Source organism: Silurus aristotelis, assembly GCF_946808225.1.
Source record: "Silurus aristotelis genome assembly, chromosome: 27".
Taxonomy (NCBI): domain Eukaryota; kingdom Metazoa; phylum Chordata; class Actinopteri; order Siluriformes; family Siluridae; genus Silurus; species Silurus aristotelis.
In genome coordinates this window covers 15156492-15178075 of record NC_139600.1, presented here as the reverse complement: position 1 = coordinate 15178075, position 21584 = coordinate 15156492, and the positions used below count along the sequence as shown (strand labels likewise).

The following is a 21584-nucleotide window of genomic DNA, read 5'->3' as shown; positions in this document are numbered from 1 at the left end:
ATCATAACCGCACTGTAACCAACCCCGTAATCCCACCATAATAACGTCATAACCACACTATAACCACACCATAATCCCAGCATAATAACATCATAACCACACTATAACCACACCATAATCCCACCATAATAACATCATAACCACACTATAACCACACCATAATCCCACCATAATAACATCATAACCGCACTGTAACCAACCCCGTAATCCCACCATAATAACATCATAACCACACTATAACCACACCATAATCCCACCATAATAACATCATAACCACACTATAACCACACCATAATCCCACCATAATAACGTCATAACCACACTATAACCACACCATAATCCCACTATAACATCATAACCACACTATAACCACACCATAATCCCACCATAATCACACCATAACCACCCCATAACCACATATTTCCCTATTATCACATGATAATCCAACCATAATCCCACCATAATTTCCCCATTATCACATCATAAATCCACCATAATTACACTATAATTACATGATAATCCCACCAAAATGACATAATAATCCCACAATAATTACACCATAATCTCATTATAATCCTCCCATAATCACATCATAACCACACTATAATCTCACCATAATCCAGCCATATTCCAGATTATAGATACATTATGACGTTCCTATAAGAAAAAACTGTCAGGATCAGGATCAGGGTCAGGGTCAGGATCAGGATCAGGGTCAGGATCAGGAACAGGATCAAGAACAAGAACAGGTACAGGATCCAGAGCAGGCAGGGTGGCAAGAATAATCCCAGGGACTATAGGATGCCGGTAATATAATCTGGATTATAAAAGTCTTTGCTGTCCCTAGGCGTGGGAAAGACGGCAAGATGGCCGCCGACCCGGAAGTGCGTGCTGCGAAACTGGAAAAGTGCATGCCGTGTGCCCGGAAGATCCTTCAAAAACATTCTAAAAATAAAAAGCGTCTAATTAATGACACCGACACTGTTGGCTATTTCCTGACTGTAGGTACAGAACGAAAAGCACTAAACCTTGAGCAAACTAACCCACAGCAGGTGTAGAACTGAACCTCATGGGTTTCCTCCAGCATTCGTCCAGCATTAGCACTCGAATGGTCTCAGACCTGTTAGATGCTGTTCCGTGATTGAGATTCAGATTTCGGAGTCTCTCACGGGACAGAAAAAAAGGATCGAGACCTGTAATTAGAACACACACACACACACACACACACACACACACACACACACACACACACACACACACACACACACACACACACACACAGCGCTAATTGAGTGCCCCTTGGACACTGGCCATAACGAGGGAATCATGGTTTAGGGGATTCAACCATTCAACAAGATCAGAAACTGTCTATTTGTGTGTGTGTGTGTGTGTGTGTGTGTGTGTGTGTGTGTGTGTGTGTGTGTGTGTGTGTGTGTTTTTGCCTCAGTAATGTCCCCTAGAGGGAAAGAAAACAGGTTTATTTCAGCATGCCTCTACATTACAATAGGATACATTACAGATTCATATGAAGCAGCTACAGATACAAATCATCAATTTACTTAAGAGTTTTTCCTGTTGTGCGTGCAGGAAGTTACAGCTCTACCTCTGCCATGTTAATCTGTATTCTATGTGACTTTTTTAACTGATTTGCCGATCTGAAAATTTTACAATCCCTAATTCCTAAAGCATTTTGTCAATACATTTTTTTTATCCATTTCTAATTGCATTTATTTAATGCTCTGAAAATGTCCATAAAGCAACTAAAAGGGTTTTAAACTTCTTACTTCTACATTACAGGGAAAGAAAATAACCCACTGAGCTACCACTTCCCGTACTTTACATCTCATGACAAACGAGCGCTGATGAGACTCTTTCCATTTTTTTTGCGCAAGAAACACAAAACACCATATGAGCAATTACACATTTCAGTCTGTTGCTTTCGAATGTTGGCGATCACCTCGAACATTTTTCTGACCAATCAGAATTCAGAATTTCACAGCACGTGACTGAATGGTGCCAAATAAAAAAATTACCATAAAGGCTATGGATTTATGGATTATAAACTTTACTACAATGGATTCATGTTAAGATGTACTGGAAATATCATCTGTAACTGGTGGCCATTCATTTTGTGTGCTTGTTAGCAGCATGTGTCTTGTCTAAAACAAACGGTTGCTACAGAACATTGTATTTGATGTTTCATTAGCATTGTGGTGGATTAGCCGGAATCAGGGATATAAAGGTAGATTGATTCCTGAAAAAAGCGCGTCCCGATTCAATTTATCACGTCATGTCCCCTGGTTCGGAATCAGACTCACGCAGATTTGCGGATAGAGACAGAAGAACGAATACGACACAGAAGCTTGTCAGATCCGACTCCTTTGGCCCGGGCTGTGGAGAAACGAATTCGTTTCTTCCTTCCTCTCTCCACTCGGCCTCTTCCTCCGGTTGACAGTTGCTCTCAGAGGACGCGGCCCTGTCTGACTTCACCCTCCATCTCTCTCTCTCTCTTTTTCTTTCCCTCTCCCTTGTTCGCCCTGTCCACTGACCCAGAGTGGATTAGTACCCGGTCTTCGCTAATGTCTCTCTGTCGCGGCACACTTGCAAAAAATTGTCCAACATGCCAGCCCCAGAGACAGGACGAGAGCCAAGATGTGTCTATCCATCCTGTCCTCTATTCTACATTTCTTGTTCTTTTTTTTTTTGCCTCCCTATTTCCTAGTGGTTCTTCAGAAAGATGATTTCTCTTTCTTTCATTTCTCATACACACAGTAGCTATGGATGTTTGTTTCAATTCATTATGGAAGTGAATTGGACATTTACAACTTTAGCCAATAACACAGCTGTTTTAATTGAATTGGGCTCGGAAAACCTTTCTTTCATAATGCGTTCCATTCAAAATGGAGGACTGGCTGATATTTCCACTGTGCAGATAGAAAAATATAACTACAGGCGCTCCCCACCTTACGAACGATTCTCTTTGTTCATTTTATGCCATTTGTATCATACCTACACCATTTTGTTTCTTACTGTTGTTCGCCGCGGCTAGCGATTGTGGTCGTAATGGTCGTAAGTTGCATAGGTCGTAAGTCGACGACTGCCTGTATATGAATTTTAATGCATTTAAATAAGATATTTATTATATACATTTTTTATATATATTCAAAATATAGCCAAACCTCCATTTTAAGTTTTAAATATATATATATATATATATATATATATATATATATATATATATATATATATATATTTTTTTTTTTTTAACTTGAAATCTGAAATGGAGGATTTGCAGATATTTCCACTGTACAGATGGGAAAACTTGAACTCTAATCTAGCTACAAATTTCTAAAATCTCTAAATAAAAACTTTCTATGTGATTCAATAAGGCAAATATAGTACATAATCTAACCTTCTGCTGTCGAGTTAGAAACAAAGTTAGATTGGTGAATAAATAGTTGGTTACGTAGCCAAATATTCACTACGCTATTACTACGCATGTCCTTCTAAATACTGACATGAGACATTAGTCCCACCCACCAACTTGTTTACTTGTTTGACCAAGGATCAATAATTCGCAGTTCTAAAGTTGCCAGATAGAGAAATTTAACGACATCAGAAGCAAATGCCTGTCTTTCACGTCCTTTCAGTGAACTGGCTTTTTTCCGATTGAAATTATCCTCAGGTTTATTTAAGAGAGCAGTTATTATTATTATTATTCCAAACATATCCTCTCCATTCTGCAGAACCTTTTATACTTTTTCTTTGTCAGACGTCTCCCTCTGTGTGGCCAACTGTATCTGTGCAGTATCTGTGCAGTGTGTGTGTGTGTGTGTGTGTGTGTGTGTGTGTGTGTTGAGTGGGATCGATGGTGGGTGTGTGAAGCAGTGTTTATGATGATGAATGGCCTCTAGTCTTCAGCACAGAGCTGCACTCAAGCACATGATTCAGTCTGACAGAGCTGTCATGTATCCTAATACAGCGATAGACACACACACACACACACGCACACACACACACACACACACACAGAGGCAGAAAGAGAGAGTCCGACAGACAGAGAGTTTTATGAAATATCCTCTATCTATCTATCTATCTATCTATCTATCTATCTATCTATCTATCTATCTGTCTGTCTGTCTGTCTGTCTGTCTGTCTGTCTGTCTGTCTGTCTGTCTGTCTGTCTGTCTGTCTGTCTGTCTAGAGAGAGAGAGAGAGAGAGAGAGACATTTTATAATCCTTCAGATAAACACGCTCCTCTGCTGTTAGTGTGGACCTCCAGTGATGTAGGGGCTTGTTAGCGATGCGCAGTGTGGTCGCATTTGAGATGTCCAGACGACTCTCGTAGACCAGGGGCTTCTCCAGCAGCCAGTGTATTGACAGTAAAAGACACCTCCTCCCCACTCCCCAACTAAAACTGCTTCACTTTTTGCCTAATTAACCTTCTCTGATGAAAAAAACTCAAAAAATTTTAAAACATCAATTAAAACATTCACCTCAGACTGGGATCCCACCATTACAGCCAGGTCATCTGAGTACACTGACAGGTAAAGTGACGCATTAGCGTGTGGAATATTAAAACCAGAAAGTCGATTTCTCAGGGTGATTAAAAGAGGTTTGATTGCTAGAGTATACAGCATTCCTGACAGTGAACAGCCTTGTCTTATACTTCTGTACACTCTAAAAGGGGCACATAAACCACCATTAACCTTTAGTACACTTCCAATCTCACTGTACAACACCCTGATCATTGCTATGAAACCAGAGTTGAACCCAAAGCTTTTCAGCACCTTCCACAAGTATTCATGCTCAACCCAGTCAAAAGCATTTTCTTCTCAAAATCAGACCAGTCTTCAAGCCCAATAGCCTGGAGACGTACAAAATGTCAAATTTCGACCTGCCAGGCACACAGTATGTCTGGTCATGGTGAATGATCTGCTCCATCACCTTCGTCAGTCTTGAGGCTAATGCTTTTAAGAGCAGCTTGCAGCAGCACAGTATTGACTCCCTTCTTTGGCAGCAGGGTCAGCTGACCACCCTTTCAGACTGTCCTGTAGGACCTCCAGCACATGTTGCCCAGAAAACCTTGAAGAACTCGACAGGGAGACCCTCTACTCCTTGCGCCCACCCGTTCCCCATACCCTGGAGAGCCTTCTGAAGCTCGAGAGTCATCTCCCTGTCCAACTCTCTGCCACTGACTCTGAGAGCTTAGGCAGGTCCTTGAGGAAGCTCTTCTCCACTACCTGTGCCCCTGACCTCTCGATGCTATACGGCTCAGAATAAAAGCTGACTGTCTGCTGGAGAATTTCAGTGGGCTCTAAAACGCGATCCCCTGATTCTGGGCGTGTATGAATCTTTTCTGTCTATTCTTTTATACTAAATTGAAGAAGAACTTAAAAGGAGCATCCATCTCAGTAGCGCTTTTAAATCGCAAGCGAACCAGCGCCCCCTGTGCTGTAGTGTCCAGCAGGTCGTTCATTTTGGCGTTTTTTTTTTTTTAAGGGCTTCAATATGCCCTCGATTTTCTGTGGCCCCCAAATGCTGGAGTTCCACCGTCTCTATTTCCAGAGCTTTCAGAGATCTGGCGATGTCTCTTGTGAATGTTGACAGAATTCTTTGATTTGTGCTTTAGTTACATCCCACCACTGCTGTAGGGAGTTAAAAGCTGCCTTCTCCAGTTTAAAACAATTCTATATAAAAATAAAAGACTCTCTAAAATTAGCATCTTCTAAAAGTGCGGTGTTAAAATGCCAGTAGGTGTGCTTAGGTTGAATGTTCTTCTTAGTGATGGTGCACTGTACAATGCAGTGGTCTGAGATGCCTACTGGAAAAATAACACTTTGTAAAAGTAAAGCGGTCTAATCTCGCCCGGGAGAGCGTGTTGTCTCTGCAATGGGCCCACGTGCACTGTCTCTGTTTCTTATTTAGATTTCTTCATATGTCACAGAGATCGTGGGCCTCCACCAACTCCCATAGGCGCTTACAGGAAGCTGTCTGAGGTTCTGCATGGTTTCTGTCTATATTTTCTGCTGTACAGTTAAAATCACCTCCCAAAATTCAAAACCACACTCACTGTTTAAAACCTCCCGTTTTAAATGTCCATTTATATTCAAACTCGCAATGTGGATCCCGTTCTTTAAAAAAGAAATCAAAATAGAACAAACACATCATAAAAAAAAGTCAAACACACCACACACTTTATCGGTCTTCATCCCAGTTTTCCATTTTGACCTTCGGTATCAGTTTCTTTAGTCTGAAAATTTCTTGGTCGATAAAAACGCCTACTCTTCTAAAATGCTTGACATCATGAACAAACTGTAAGCGGTCTGGGAAAAACTCTTCAGTTAAACACATGCCACATTTTTCTGCACATTATTACACACACACACACACACACACACACACACACACACACACACACACACACACACACACACTAGATTATTTCTAGATGTTTTAGCGAAGAAATTGGGCCAAAAAAAAAAAGGTCAGCATAAAGTAACATGTAAAATGTGTAACTATATAAAATATTTACACAACAGAAATCCAGCCTCTGTCACACATCAGTGCGTGTTTGTGTGTTTAATTGCGCCATTATGGATACAGAGACACAATCTCAGCTGCTGCCGAGCGACAATGCTAAAAGAAAAGGGAAATTCTTAACCACACGGGGGTCACCTAATCCATGTAACATGTCATTATGACAGCCAACAAGGGATAGCACAAACACACACACACACACACACACACACACACACACACACACACACACACACACACACACTGATATTTTCAGATGTTCGGGATGATTGATTCTGATAAATATCTTACAGCAGCTCGGACCACAAATCCGGCTCTAATTCAAATCATGAGTCTTTAATAGGTTTTGGACACGTTACGGTTTCTATGGTAACACCACGTTTACATTAAACCATGTTAAAAATGACCAAAACACACTCTTATCTAACAAAGAAAGACAAATATGGAAGGAATCTCCAGGTTTTTTTTCCTAAACATCATAAATAAATAAATAAATAAATAATAAATCGCTGTAGTATAAGAAGAATGAAGCACTTCAGAAAGTGGTGTTTGGAACCCCGTTGTTCAGTTCGCTCAGCCTGGAAGTGTGCTACCGTCGCACGCAAGACTGTAGGAAGTTGCATAGACGTTGCTGGATCATTTCATCATTGTTATCGCCCGACAGTTTTGATATTTTGGTGGGTTTATTTTTTGATGGGCTTCACATTGTCAAGCATTGTCAAACTTTAGCTAAAATGTTAGCTTCAGTCACTAGCTAGTGCTTACTTAATTGCGTTCCATGTCTATTTGTTTACATTCATTTACAAACAAAACTGTGCCTCCTTTTAAAGCTCGAGTCGAGTCTTAAATACACCCTGCGTCTACCTTTGCATAGCAATATGATGCTTTGACAGGTTGCACCACCACAATTTCTACAAATAAGATTGTCAATTTCTACAAATAAGTTTCTCTAATACTTTTTAGGAAGGTTCCATTTTCTCAGGCTCCTCACACAGGATTATTTTCTTTCTTCCAGGTCGTGATCTAGGCAGCACCACACTTCCAGGTTACCCTCCTCATGTACCCCCGGCCGGCCAGGGCAGCTACTCGGCCCCGTCGCTCACAGGAATGGTGCCTGGTGAGCATTAACACCCCCCCAGATTTTTTTTCCTCACAAGATTTTAGGTTTACTGTGGGTGAATTGTTCCAAGGCATTGGTCCTCTTCCGGGCCCTGATGGTACTGTAACATCTCACGACTTATCAAATAACCCAAATGCGTTCTAATAGCGGAGTCTTATAGCATTAAGTCCTTACCAAGAATATCTTTGTTTGATTTTCACTATACACCAACAGTCTCTGCTGTCCGCTTTCTTTATCTCTCCTTTTCACCCCTGCATTATTTCTGCCGAGGTCCCTGTGGGAGGTGCGCATGTCTTTGCCACTTCCTGTCTGCCAGGTTGACAGCGCTCCCAGGGGGTTCTGGGACGTTAAGGAGAGAGGGGGCGGAGGGTGACGGACAGTTTAAAAACGAAGGGGGGAGTATTTGAGTTCTGAGCCAGGACGGAAGGGCCATTAGGCCCCAGTCTCACAGCTGTCCCCTCTCAACATCAGTAATTTGTTTTTAATGAGAATCATCGCTGACCCTTGACTAATTCATTCATCCATTCTCCCGCGCACTCTGTTCTTTTCCTCCAGCTTTGCTTATGGTTCCGCCTGCCGCCGACTTCACGGCCAACACAGATTTACAAACCCGCAGAGATTTAGCCTGACACTCAGACACAGGGAAAGTGTATTATATTTAGAGCAACAGTGTCACCCTGCTGTCTGTCAGTGGCCCGACTCATTAACTACTCCAAAACTGGTCTCATTAACAAGAAGAAGATGACACACTTGTAGATGTTGAAGAGTGTATCTCAAGCTAAAATGTCATTTAGTGCTGACTAAAAGTTTTTGGCAAAGCTTGTGTTTACTCCAAAGTTTTCCCCACGGCATGACAACCGCTCCATCAGTACCATCAGAAAAATAACCTGGGAGTGTGTCATGTAGCCCAGGTGGTCACAGGCAGAACTAAAGGAAAAAGAACTACAAATCAGGGCTAAACTGTAGAAAAACTAGCCAACTGATAAATGCTAACAGCAGTAACATGTTTACTCCACCTGTATAAAATAGATAAGATGTTTCTATAGTATACATTCTGTATCAGGGCCAAACTTTAGGGATATTAACATGGACGTCAATGAAGCTCTGGAATGAAGGTACCATTAAACTAAAGCTACTCCAGCATGTGTGGAACCTGAGTGGAACCTAAAGAAAAAGGACTTTATAAAGGGTCAGGACCAACCTGTTGTAAATACTCACTAATTTACAAAAGAATCTCAGCATCCTTCAAAACTGTTTTCAAACAGTATTGAGGAATGTTTAATCAGCAACAACAACAACACTTGACCAGTGCTAAAGCTAATCCTAATCATATGCAATCTGATGCTCCAATTTTAGTTTCTATTTCTATAGAGAGTGAATAAGGAATAATATATAAAAGGAATATAATATAAAAGGAATAAATGCCATTTGTACCACATATCCAAAGCTAGTACTTATGCTAAAGCTAACTCTATCTTAAGCAGAACCTGAGGAAAATGGCAGCCATAATGTATTAAGACCAGACTGTAGGAAAAACAAAAGACAAAAGCATATCACTATTTTTGGGGGAACTTGAAAAATATTTTACAATTTTGCAGAAAGCATAAACCACTTAACAAATGCTAATGCAAATGCTAACTCCCACTATAGGTGCAATAGTTGATAGAGCTGTCGGAAATGTATCTGAAACACACTGTGCGGAAATGTGGCAAGTTGTAGTAACTTGATTATACAAAGTTAGTTTAAAGGCTAACGCTCTCATCTTTTTCAATGGCGCCAGAGAAGGGAGATTTTCTCTCGGAGGAGTAAGTGACAAGAGATATCAGGATGCCATCTATCCCATAATTCTGACTCATTTCTTAATTTCATGAATGTTGCTGCCTGTTCTACCTTCCTGAGATACTATTGTAAAGTAGGTTCTAGGTTCTGTCTCCTAGAGGCTCCACCAATGTTGACATTTTCACCTCGATGCTGCCTCTCTTGCACTTGTCAAGCTGTCAAGCTGAGTGTCCCCTCAACCCAGTCTTCCCTGACTACAGTAACTGTAGTTGGAACACGACATGCCCTGCCCCTTCTGTGTTTTTTTTTTTTTTTTTGCTATTGACATGCTGCTCCAATGAACTAATAGGCCTCTGATTATTCATCTGTGGTAACTATTCATTCTGGTCTGGGTCTTTAAGGATATGGTGCCCAAATCCTGGGAACTCTGGGTACAGATGCATTCAAAACCCAGAGCAATTTACTGTAGCCAGTTTACCAACCTGTCAGTTTTTTGAGGAGGAAACCAAAGAACCCTGAGCAAACCCTTGAGGAGGAAACCAGAGAACCCTAAGCAAACCTTTGAGGAAAGATACTAGACAACCCCAAGCAAACCCTTTGAGGATAGAAACCAGAGAACCCTGAGCAAACCCTTGAGGAGAAAAACCAAAGAAACACAAACAAACCATTAAGGTGAGAGATCAGAGAATCCTGAGCAAATCTACTGACTTGGAGAGTATTAGCAATAATCCAAGCTCAAAAGCAAACCAGGGACCCTGTCACTCGATGCGCCTCCTATCCACCCAAAGTAAAGAACAAGAGAGAGTGATTAAAAATAATTAGCATAAGGTTCGACAAGAAAGAGTGATGAAAATTCATCAGAGACATAGCTCACAAAAAACGACTTCTGAGTTACATCTTGTTACCTGGGCTTATGCCATTTCTACACCATGTACCTTTATTCCCTTGGTCTTAATTAAAAGACGAGCATCTTCAGTATAGCTTTTTTTTTTTACTTTACAATGATAATGACTTAGCTCAAGGATGCACGGGAAAACAAAAAAAGTCCTTGATAAAAACGCTATAAATATCAGTTTGAGGGAGAAATCGATTACCGCCCCTCTCCCTGGATCTCTTTACTCTTCATCCTCTACTTTATTCCACTGTGTATCACTTTTACGCCTCTTTTTCTGTCTCGCTCTTGCTCTCTTTTAGCAGGGGGCTGACACGTGGTGGGAAGGGGGGCCACGGATGCAGCCAGGCAGAACCGACAGAGCCTGAGACGGAGGGTGGAAGAGAGAGAAAAAGAAATCTTGTGGCAGTCAGTGAAGGGAGAGAGTTCCCTAGAGAGGCAGAATGAGAGAGAGGAAACTAGTGGAGCAACGGAGGAGAAAAACCATCGCAAATTGACACTTGCACTCGTTCGATAGTCGCAGAGTTTTACACACTACCACCACGGACGCTCATTGCCTTCTTTTGTGTTTCCTATGGCAGGGGGCGAGTTTTCAGGCAGTCCATACTCCCATCCGCAGTATTCTACGTACAACGAGTCGTGGAGGTTCGCCAACCCGAGCTTGCTGGGTAAACACCACACACCACTAACCCTCACACACACACACTTCCTGGATGGTTGGAGTCTAGCACCTGATGAATTTAATCAGGTGTGTTTGAACAGAATCACCAAACAGTGCTGGACTATAACCAGTCCAGCACAGTTTGGGACTCCCTAGGGGTAATCAATGGTTATCTGGTTTTTGGGAGCTTAGTGGTTAAGTCATTGGACTTGGATCAGAAGGGTACTAGTTTTATTCCAAGCACCATCAAGCTGCCAGCTCTGGGACCTTGAGCAAGGCTCTAAACCGCTATGGGACCTGAAGCAAGTCCATTCCTTATACTAAAATAAGGAACAGTAAAATAATCTGAGGGCAGATGTTGTATTCTCCGACTATCTACTCAGTCGACATGACTATGCCAGATCGGGCTCAGAGTTGCACCAAATTCAGGAACTTATTCTGGGAACACTTGGGACAAGGTGGTGGTGGGACACCAATATGCTGCTGGGCACTATACAAATTCACACTTTATCAATTCATCTTGGCTATTCACCTACCAAATAGAAAGGTGGTAGCTTAGTGGTTTTAGTGGAATTTGGATCTGAAGGTTATGAGTTTAAATTCCAGCCAAACCAAACTGCCACCCCTGTGACCTTGAGCAAGGCCCTTAACCCTATAGCTGAGATAAAAATGGAAGTTGCTTTGGATAAGGGCGTTTGTCGAATGCTATGAATGTAAATGGGAAGAAACTGGACAACCATAAATTGGGGAGTTCAGGAATCAACCAGGAAGCATTGCATTGCAAACTGGATCTATTTAGTGACATAACATTTACATTTATGGTATATTATAGATGCCCTTATCCAGAGCCACTTATGTTAATCTTATTCATACAACTGAGCACCTCTGGGGTTAAGGCCCTTGCCCAGGGGCCCAGCTATGTGTGGCTGGAATTTGAACTCATGACCTTCAGATACAGAGTAAATTGCCTTACCACTAAGCTATCACCTCGTTGGTAGCAGACAGAGATGTTACAGGTTACAGAAAGGTTTTGTGGGGTCTGTGCAAAACATTTTACCCCCCCTGTCTAAACATATGTAGTGCTTTATACATTTACATTTATGTCATTTGGCAGACGCCCTTATCCAGAGCGACTTACAACTGAGCAGGGGAGCGTTAAGGGCCTTGCTCAAGGGCCCAGCAGTGGCAGCTTGGTGGTGGTGGTGGGATTTAAACTTGTGACCTTCTGATCCAAAGTATAGTGCACTAACCACTAAGCTACATTGTCCCACATAAAGTGTAGTGTACAGAAAAAAGAAATGTACACCTGGCACTGGAAGTGACTTTTGCTTTAACGGGGATTTCTGTGTGTGTGTGTGTGTGTGTGTGTGTGTGTGTGTGTGTGTGTGTGTGTGTGTGTGTGTGTGTGTGTGTTCTGTTTGCAGTGTTTCAGCAGGAGTACGGTTCTCTTCTAGGCTCAGAAAGAGCAGCTTCTTCAGGCCTTTTCCCTAGCCAGACCACACAACCTGCAGGTACCATAAAACCAAGCAACCCACCCACCACACACACACACACACACACACACACACACACACACACACACACACACACACACACACACACACACACACACTCAACAAACCTCAGGAGTGGAAAAATACCCAGAAATGGCTTTTTTTTTTACTGTTTCTGTAGGACACATAATAATTGTGTTGGTGTGAGTACTGTGAGGTAGTTATTAGTGAGAGAAAACATACACACTACTATACACATTAATCAGTATTGTAAAATTTGTGTAAAACACCAGAGCTCCATCCATCTGTCCGTCCATCCATCCGTTCATCCAGTCATCCATCCAGCCTCTCCTTTCTCTCCTTTCTTGTCGTCCTCCCATCCCTCCCTTAATTTGTGTCTGATGGAGAAAAACAGCCAGTTTCTTTCCAAACTCAGTGTGATACTAAAGGCTTTTCATCTTTAAGAGGTCCATCAGCACTTAATGCCAGCACACACTGATCGAGACGGATATGTTTGGCTTCACGTCTGGAAATGGGTTTTTTCTGTCCTTCACAGAATTATGACTCTCAGTAAGAATACTGTCATGGAGTAAGAAGGGTAGAGCGTCAGCATCCTCTCCGACACGGCCATCTTTAAATGACACATGCATTACACTGATCAGGCATAACATTACGACCACCTGTCTGATATTGTGTTGGTCCCCTTTTACTGCTTAAACAGTCGTGACCCTTCGAGCATTAACAGCATTAACATCTTCAGCAGGTTGAGCTACAGGAGCTTGTCTGTTGGATCGGACCACACGGACCAGCCTTCACCCCCCACTTGCGTCAATGAGCCTTAGCTGCCCGTGACCCTGTCACCGGTTCACCACTGTTACTTCATTGGAGCACTTTTGATAGATACTAACTAACATCTCACAAGAGCTGCAGTTTTTGGAGATGCTCTGGCTCAGACATCTAGACGTCACAATTTGTCAAACTCAAATCCTTACGCTCGCCTATTTTTCCTGCTTCTAACATCAACTTCGAGGACAAAATGTTCACTTGTCTGATAAATAAATCCACCCACTAACAGGTGCCATGATGAAGAGATCATCAGTGTTCTTCACGTCACCGCTCATAATGTTATAACGCCATAATGTCATGCCTGATCAGTGTAGAAAATTATTGGGACACATGACTTTTCCAGCCATGTCTGATTCTTCCTCATGGGGTATATCAGCAGAAGAATGAGGAAAAGAGGAAGGAAGAGGAGGAGGTTTATAAATGTGGTGAAGGAAGACATGCAGGGGATTGGTTTGAAAGAGGCAGATGGAGAGGACAGAGTGAAATGGAGACGGATGATTCGCTGTGGAGACCACATACAGGAGAAGCTAAAAGAAGAAGATGAATAATATGATACAAACCAGAGCAACATATTCAGAGCTCGAGAAGACAATCGTGTAGAAGAACATGGTGTGGGGTGGGACAGGGTGAGGCAGGGCAGAGCAAAACTGTTGTGCATTGACTGTTCGAAGATTTTGTGCTCAGCAAAACATTGTAAGAAGAGGACATGTGTGGGATTCTCACTTCCTGCCTGTTGTTGCTTTTGAAATGCACATAGTTGTCCATATGAACTTTTCAGAGTGAACAACAATGTTGAATGAAGCCACTGATGGATTGTGGGCTGACGGTTAATCAGGGTTTTGTTCAAGAGAACCACAAACCCAAATAAACTCAATAAGATGGCAAGAAACTGAGGCAAATATGAAATATTTCACGCTTTTAGCAAAAACGTGCGTTTTCGAACCGAGAAACGAGTGAACGCAGTGCACATCAGCCACATTTCAGTGATGCAGCTGAAGTCTACTTGACAGCAGAACATTTAGGGAGGAAGAAACGCTGGAAGAAACTCCAGACTCGAACTCGCCACAACACACGTGACCTTATTTGAGGGATTTTTAGTTAGAAATAGTTTAAAAGTAGGTTTTGTGTTCATGATAATTGTAATAGAAATCAATCCGTGTTTGAGTCATTAATATCATTCTACTAGTAGATCAGTGTGCTGAGAGTCACATTCGAGTCTTTTCACATAAACGGAGGTGATTAAGTAAAGAGTCTTGTGATAAATCTGATAATAGAAACATTATAGTTATAATAAATTACAGTACTTTGGATGCTTGATTACATTTGAAGACAAAAACTTTAATATTTTTACTTAAGTACAAGTTCAAAAAGAGACTTTTACTTTTACTGGAGTCACATTTTACCGAATGGATCTACTTTAACTCAAATACATGCTTTGTGTACTTCATCCGCCACTGCCAGAATCGAAATGTATTTAGCCGACAGTGCAAACTTTTAACAATGAAGCTCATCACAAAGCTGCTTTAAACAACACTGCATTAAGATTCATTCATGTAAATTCATAGATTTATCACACACAAGGTGACTAGTGGAGATAATACGAGGAAGAAATCCGGAAAGGAACCAGACTCACATCTTCATCCTCATCCACATATATTTTCCTTTCAATTCATTCAGATACAGTTTCATCATTTCTGAGGTTGTTGGCTGAATAACCTGACCGGTGGACGCTGTCATTGTTCTGCAGGATCTCCGTATTACTACGGCGCAGCCACACGGGGTTCAGGACCTGCGGCCACGGCCACAGCCAGCGCTTACGACCGCCACTGAGAGGAGGGGAGGAGGGATGGAGAGACGGAGAGAGGAAGGAGAGCTACAGAAAAGAAAGATGGAGAAACAAATAGAGAGAGAAAGAGAGAGACTACATCCTTTTTCCACATCTGTCACACTGCATCCTTTCATTCGGAACTTTTGCTTGGGCCAAACATATCTACACACACACACACACACACACACACACACACACACACACACACACACACACACACACACACTAATACCAGATTTAAACCCCTCACACTAACTAGCACCCATTTCTTTGGTACCACAGCAATGAAACGATGACGTCCCCAATGTTACATTGCTATAAAAAAAGATTTATTTTTTTCCACTTTTATTGCGTAAGTCAAAACGTCACGTTACGCCTCGAATCCTCGTGCGATTTTATACAAAGGCGGGAGGCCTTCCTCTCTTTCTCCGTGTAGATAACCGCTTCAGAACTCGTGTACCATATGTACGTTTGTCAGATTTAAAGCTATTTATGATGGAGACATATATATTAAAGAAACAATTTGTATGTGTAAAAGTTTACCGCAGACACGAGTTCCATTTCTGGCAGGAGACGTTTTTTTTGTTTTTTTTGTTTGTTTTTTAATAAATGAAAAATTTATACGTACAGAGTTTTTATTTCACAGTTTTTTTTTTTCGCTCCTATAAAATCGTTTTTTTAGACATTTAGGGACAAATGATTTTTCTAACGCACCATGAACGTTTATTTATTAATTCTTTCGCCAACACCCATTTTGGAACTGTGAAAATCGTACAGTTAATTTTAGAGCGAAACATAAAAATATTTGAAAGCTGGTCCGTGAGGGAGATACCTTCATTTTTTTATCTTCCAAAAACAGGAAGTTATGCTATTTACCTTAAAAAAAATAAAAACGTATGCTGGTTACGTTTACAGAACAAAACGATTTTTCCCTGGTGGGGAAACGTCACGACAAAACGCCCATACCTTGAAATTTATCAGGGTTTTTTTCTAACCTCTAATGGAGAAAGTGATGTTAGTCTCCAGAACTTCCTCTAAAATCCAGTCTGGAACAGAAAGCATGTAGACATTCAGTGATAAATTTTTGCCTCTTTCCCTCTCCCTCTCTCTCTCTCGCTTTCTCTCTCTCTCTCTCTCTCTCTCTCTCTCTCTCTCTCTTCTTCTCTCTCTCTCTTTTTTATTTGCTCGTTCTTTCGTTCCGCGCCAAGACAATGCATGAAACCGTGGTGAAGGCCTTAGCGAACTCAAACGCAACCTGTACATAGCGGCATCATGACGAAATCCTTCCCCGTGTGTGTGTGTGTGTGTGTGTGTGTGTGTGTGTGTGTGTGTGTGTGGTCAAACATGTACAATACACGTCAATCGTTTTACTTCCACGCAAGCGTTTTTTTTCCCATATCCCAATGTTCCTATCTAACTGTAGATTGTAGTGGACGAGAGAAGAAAAAGAAAAAAAAAAACGTCGTTAATTTAGCTAGCGTTCGTGCTGTGTTTTTCCCGCCTCTCCTTTTCTTTCCTTTTCTTTCTTCTCGTTTTTTGGATACGCCGTGCATCTCCGAGTTAGCATTTTACCGAGTGGAGAACGTTTGTAGATTTAGTCCCCAACACCAAAAGTTTTGACGTGAAACGTGGAAGGACAAAAAAAAAAAGAAAAAAAAAAAAAAAAAAAAGAATGCTATATCTATGAATATACAGTATATATATATATATATCTATATAAATAAATACAGAAGACGCTGATAGTTTTGACTTTTTTACGTTTTGTTCCGTAACGTAGCTTTAGAGATACTTTCGTTCATAGACCTTAAGTTGCGCGTCAAAGTCGCGCAACTCTAAAGAAACCCTTGATGCCGTCTTGCCACAACGCTCCTGGCGACCTTTGAACCTTTGGAGTCTGAGGCATTATGAACCTGAACTACACCAGCTGAAATCGAGGACAGTGCCTTTAACTTTTTTTCTATCGAGTCATCCCGAATGACCACGCGTCACTAAACGACGAACGCGAGGTCGTAGGACCGCGCCCAATCAACCGATCCATCAGTGCCACTGACCACACGTGTGTTCCAGGCTGAAGGAAACGAACGCAGACCTTTAAATCAGAGTCAATTTAATCAATCACCGAACACACGGATTAAACCAAACCGAAAGCAGGCCGAGTCTGTCGCTGTCGCGAGTGTAAAGAAACGTGTAACCGCGCTTTAACACTGTGGTGTTTTCACTAGAAAAAAATAATTGTACGAATTCTACTAATTGTATCGCTTTTATTTGAAAGAAACGTGCACGTGAACTTATAAAATCCTCAGAAATCTTTTCTTTTCGAAACCTGCGAGGAGTGTTTTTAGTTTTTTTTACCGATCTTAACTCCGCCCCCTCACCCGTAACTCGAACGCGACCGATTTGACGGATTATGCAAAACAGTTACAGAAAATTTTCGGTGTCAAAAAAATTGCTGCGTTTTGTATTTTTGTTTTAGTGTGTGTGTGAAAACATACGTACTCCTTAAACCTTAAACTCGAAAAGCATACGATTTTATTTTGCGGTTTGACGAAATCGTAGGCAATCGGAGCTGAAATGTTAAAACTCGCACAGAAACAATACAAAAAAAAAAAAAAAACATTGCCTTAAACACACTGTTCTTGCATAAGACCCGCCCCTTTTTTATTTATTTGTATTTATTTATTAATTTTTTTTATTATCTGACTCCCTTGACATCGGCTTGACCCCCCTGGTTAAACAGAGATACGCTCCCATTGGCTCAGAGGATGATGATTGACAGCTCTGGCACTGAACAGTAACACAGAGTGGGCTCTTCCTGCACCGGTTCCTGCCCTTCACGTCAGCCCCTTCAAACTTGCGCCGTGTACACACACATGTAGTCCTTTTGTCCTCTGGCGGGTCGAGAACACGCGTCAAACCCACCCCCCCACTCCCCCCTGCCCCCGCCTCATACCCCTTCTACCCCACCCCTACGGGGACGAGTTAATAAAACCTGCTGCGCCATCAAAAACCAAGACGTTCTCGCTTTCCTCCACGTCTCGCTAATCTCATCAGTCCTTCCTCACCCACTTCCCAAGGATTAAACCCTTTACCGTACAAACTATTCTGCCGATAGGATTCGGGGGCGGGGGGGGGGGGGGTCGCTTTCACGTACCGCCCAAGAGAAAAAGGCGATCATATCTATGCGAGTGTTTCTTTATTATTCTATATTACACTTTTGAGCATAGCAACATTTATATTAAACAACATCTGAAAAGATGGACGTGTAAGTGGACGTGTTTTTAGCGCTACGGTCAGATCATGCTGAGATGCTAGCCATCAACTTTCATGCTAATCTCACCGACAAATCCGCCGCGCCCTCGATCGTTTAGAATGCGTTTGAAAATGAGATATTTTTATCACTATGGCGTTGAACGTTACATGAAGAGAAATCGGAGAATGTTCTTTTTACAAACTCGTAATGAGAACGACAACGTCGTCACAGCTGTGTACAGACGCTAACTTCTCGCTAAGACTAGCCGAAAAATTGCCAAACGCCTCAGAGGAATTTCAGTTTATTGTGTTTCAGGGCGGAGTCTAAACATCTCAACCTTAAACTGTGTATGAGTTCTGTTTACTTTGCGTTCATTGGGTTTTTTTTATTTATTTTAAGATTCAAAGCAGAAAAGAGTGAAAAATGTTATTGTATTGTTTCTGAGCAACACAACAAAGTGCAACAATCATCATCCCGAACTACAAAAAGGGAATCAGTGCCATACAAAGTGCACAATGTTTCCAATCTAACATCCGAATTCCCGACCTGGAGGTCAAAGGGAATGTCATTGGAGGGACAAATGTCCACACTGGAGCCTGATGATAAATGATGAATATTATGATACACAATAGAACAACTAGAGACCACAGACAATCTTGTAGAACATGAAATGGGGCAAAACAAGACCTCGTAGTGTTCACAAGTGAGTGTCTGAAGATTTTCTCCAATGCAAAAGGACATGTGAGAAGTAGAGACTCCCATTTCCTGTTTTTTTCTGATCCAGATGAACTTCTGATGATTGATCAGTTATTTAACATCTGGATTGTTTAAGAGAAACACAAACTCAAATAATTCAAAGTCACAAAAATCAAAGATAAAAAAAAAAAAATGAATGAACGCAACGTACACGGACCTTTTCAACTAAAACGGTAAAGATGACGAGGATTTGCAGATTCCGCGTTCCCTCGCAAGATTTTATTTGGATTGATGTTTGTTTCTGTTGTCGGTTTTGTCACATTAACACCACTGGACACTCGGATAACAGCACAGGATTGTTTTCAAACTGATTTTATCAATGGAGCCAAAATGCAACCCAAAATACATGACTTTCATGAAGATCTTCCCTGATTTGTATCCCAGAATTCAGTGCGGGAAAAAACCTTTGACATTTGAGATTTAAAATGATTATTAATGGTAACAAAATAACTCAACAGGCTGCCGATGTCCCACCGTCGCTCGCCAACACGACAAAATCAGCAGATCAACTCGGTAAAAGACAAAAACCCACCTTATCGTGGCCTTCTGTGTACAATCTGAAGTTCCATCTTTAATTGTTTCCTAATAGACCTTTCCCTCCTTTTCCTGTGGGATTGATACGGATTTTTTTTACTGATTTTTTAAAAAAAATTAATAAGGTGAAAAAAAAAAAAGGAAATTAAAAAAAAGATTCAGTGTTGGGAAATGGGGTAAAAATGTGGAAAACGTGACGATCAGTTTAAAAAAAAAAAAAAACACAATGTTGAAACATATCTGTAGCATCCACCAAAGCTAGAGATACTCATACAAAAACCCCAGACAGACAAATTCACATACCATCAGAATACGGAGGAATATAAAAACGATGAATCGCTTCTTTAAGAAATGTGTCAGTTTTTTATTGAATTTTCTATAGTAGTTAAACGAACAAATCTCTGTGTGTGTTTTTTTCCCTCTGCGTGTGCTGTGTGTCGTTTTAATATTCGAATGTATTTACTGCGGTACAGAATTTGCCAAAGATACCATACCACTTCTTTTCTTTTATTTGTCCTTGTTTTATATATATCTATTATACGCTTTTCGAGTCAGCCCATGGTTCCTGAAATAATTATTACTGATACTACTGTTTTTCTTTTTTTCATTTCTCACTTTCTAATGTTATAATGATTCTAATGATTTGAAGATTCAGGGTTTATTTTGTGTTCGAAGTGTCCATTCGAATGATCTGGCATTCGTCCTGAAGCCCCTTGAAATCAGTCCCGGGGTAAATAAGGCTACTAAGTGTACTGTACATGCAGACGAGTGAGTGTTGTTTGTGCATTATTGATTTTATGTACCTGTAATGTGAAATGAAGAAGTAATTATTTGTAAATATTTGACATAATTTTATTGGTTCATCGAAAATAAAGGTAATTTTTTTAAGTTCAGGCATTTTTCGCTTGTACCGTGTCTATGTAGCAGGTTCACGCCGCACGGGAGGTCACATGACTGTTGACGATATATTTAATACTATTTATACTATCTAACTAACTAGCTATTATAATATATATAAATATGTAAATTTGCAGATTTTGTGTTGGACTATTCTCTTTCAAGATTTCATTTGGATTGATGTTTGTTTATATTGTGGGTTTTTTTGCACTCAATTAACCAAAACAGCATCTTTTTTTAACTGATTTCATAAGTGGGAACAAAACAGCAACTCAAAATGTATGACTTTCATGAACAACTTGATTTGAGTTTAATAGTCTTATATCCCAGAATTCAGTGCAGCTATTAGGAAGAAAACAGGACATTTGGGTTTCTAGAATGTATAATAATAATATTTAATAATAATAATATCTATCTATCTATCTATCTATCTATCTATCTATCTATCTATCTATCTATCTATCTATCTATCTATCTATCTATCTATCTATCTATCTATCTATCTATCTATCTATCTATCTATCTATCTATCTATCTATCTATCTATCTACTTTAATGTTTCCTGGGGTATTTAATTCCCTATATATATATATATATTTTTTTTTTAACATACCGTAAGAATTTGCGGGTTCTGAAACGAGGCTCATGCTATAAGAGCAGTTAGTGATCTAAAATCAGACCAGATGTTTTATCAGGTCAAAGGTGAAATCTTCGTTCCTTTTTCACAGAACGGTGTCACTGACAAAACTCAAGACGTGAGAACGCAAGACTAATTACAATTGTCATTTCAAATTCAGAATCCTCCAGTGTTTCTCGAGTCCCTGTCTACTCTTAATGTGTGTGTGTGTGTGTGTGTGTGTGTGTGTGTGTGTGTGTGTGTGTGTGTGTGTGAGAGAGAGAGAGACTTATTGACATCTAGCCTGAGCATGGATATGGTTAAGATCGCCCCCCTGTGCTGGGGGAATGGAAGCTGCCCACCCATCTCTTT

At 40.8% G+C, this 21584-nt stretch overlaps 1 protein-coding gene across 4 annotated transcripts in view; it reads left to right on the top strand.

Annotated features, from left to right (window-relative positions):
- The window catches only part of pax5 (paired box 5), a 55618-nt gene extending 35022 nt beyond the window's left edge, over window positions 1-20596 (top strand). For all 4 annotated transcript variants that reach the window (XM_083532946.1, XM_083532944.1, XM_083532947.1 and 1 more), the window contains exons 8-11: window positions 7556-7657; window positions 10913-10999; window positions 12417-12503; window positions 15079-20596. In XM_083532946.1, the coding sequence (XP_083389072.1) occupies window positions 7556-7657; window positions 10913-10999; window positions 12417-12503; window positions 15079-15161 (359 nt within the window). In that variant the 3' untranslated portion in view covers window positions 15162-20596. The remainder of the gene's footprint in view (window positions 1-7555; window positions 7658-10912; window positions 11000-12416; window positions 12504-15078) is intronic.
- Window positions 20597-21584: the final 988 nt, after the last annotated feature.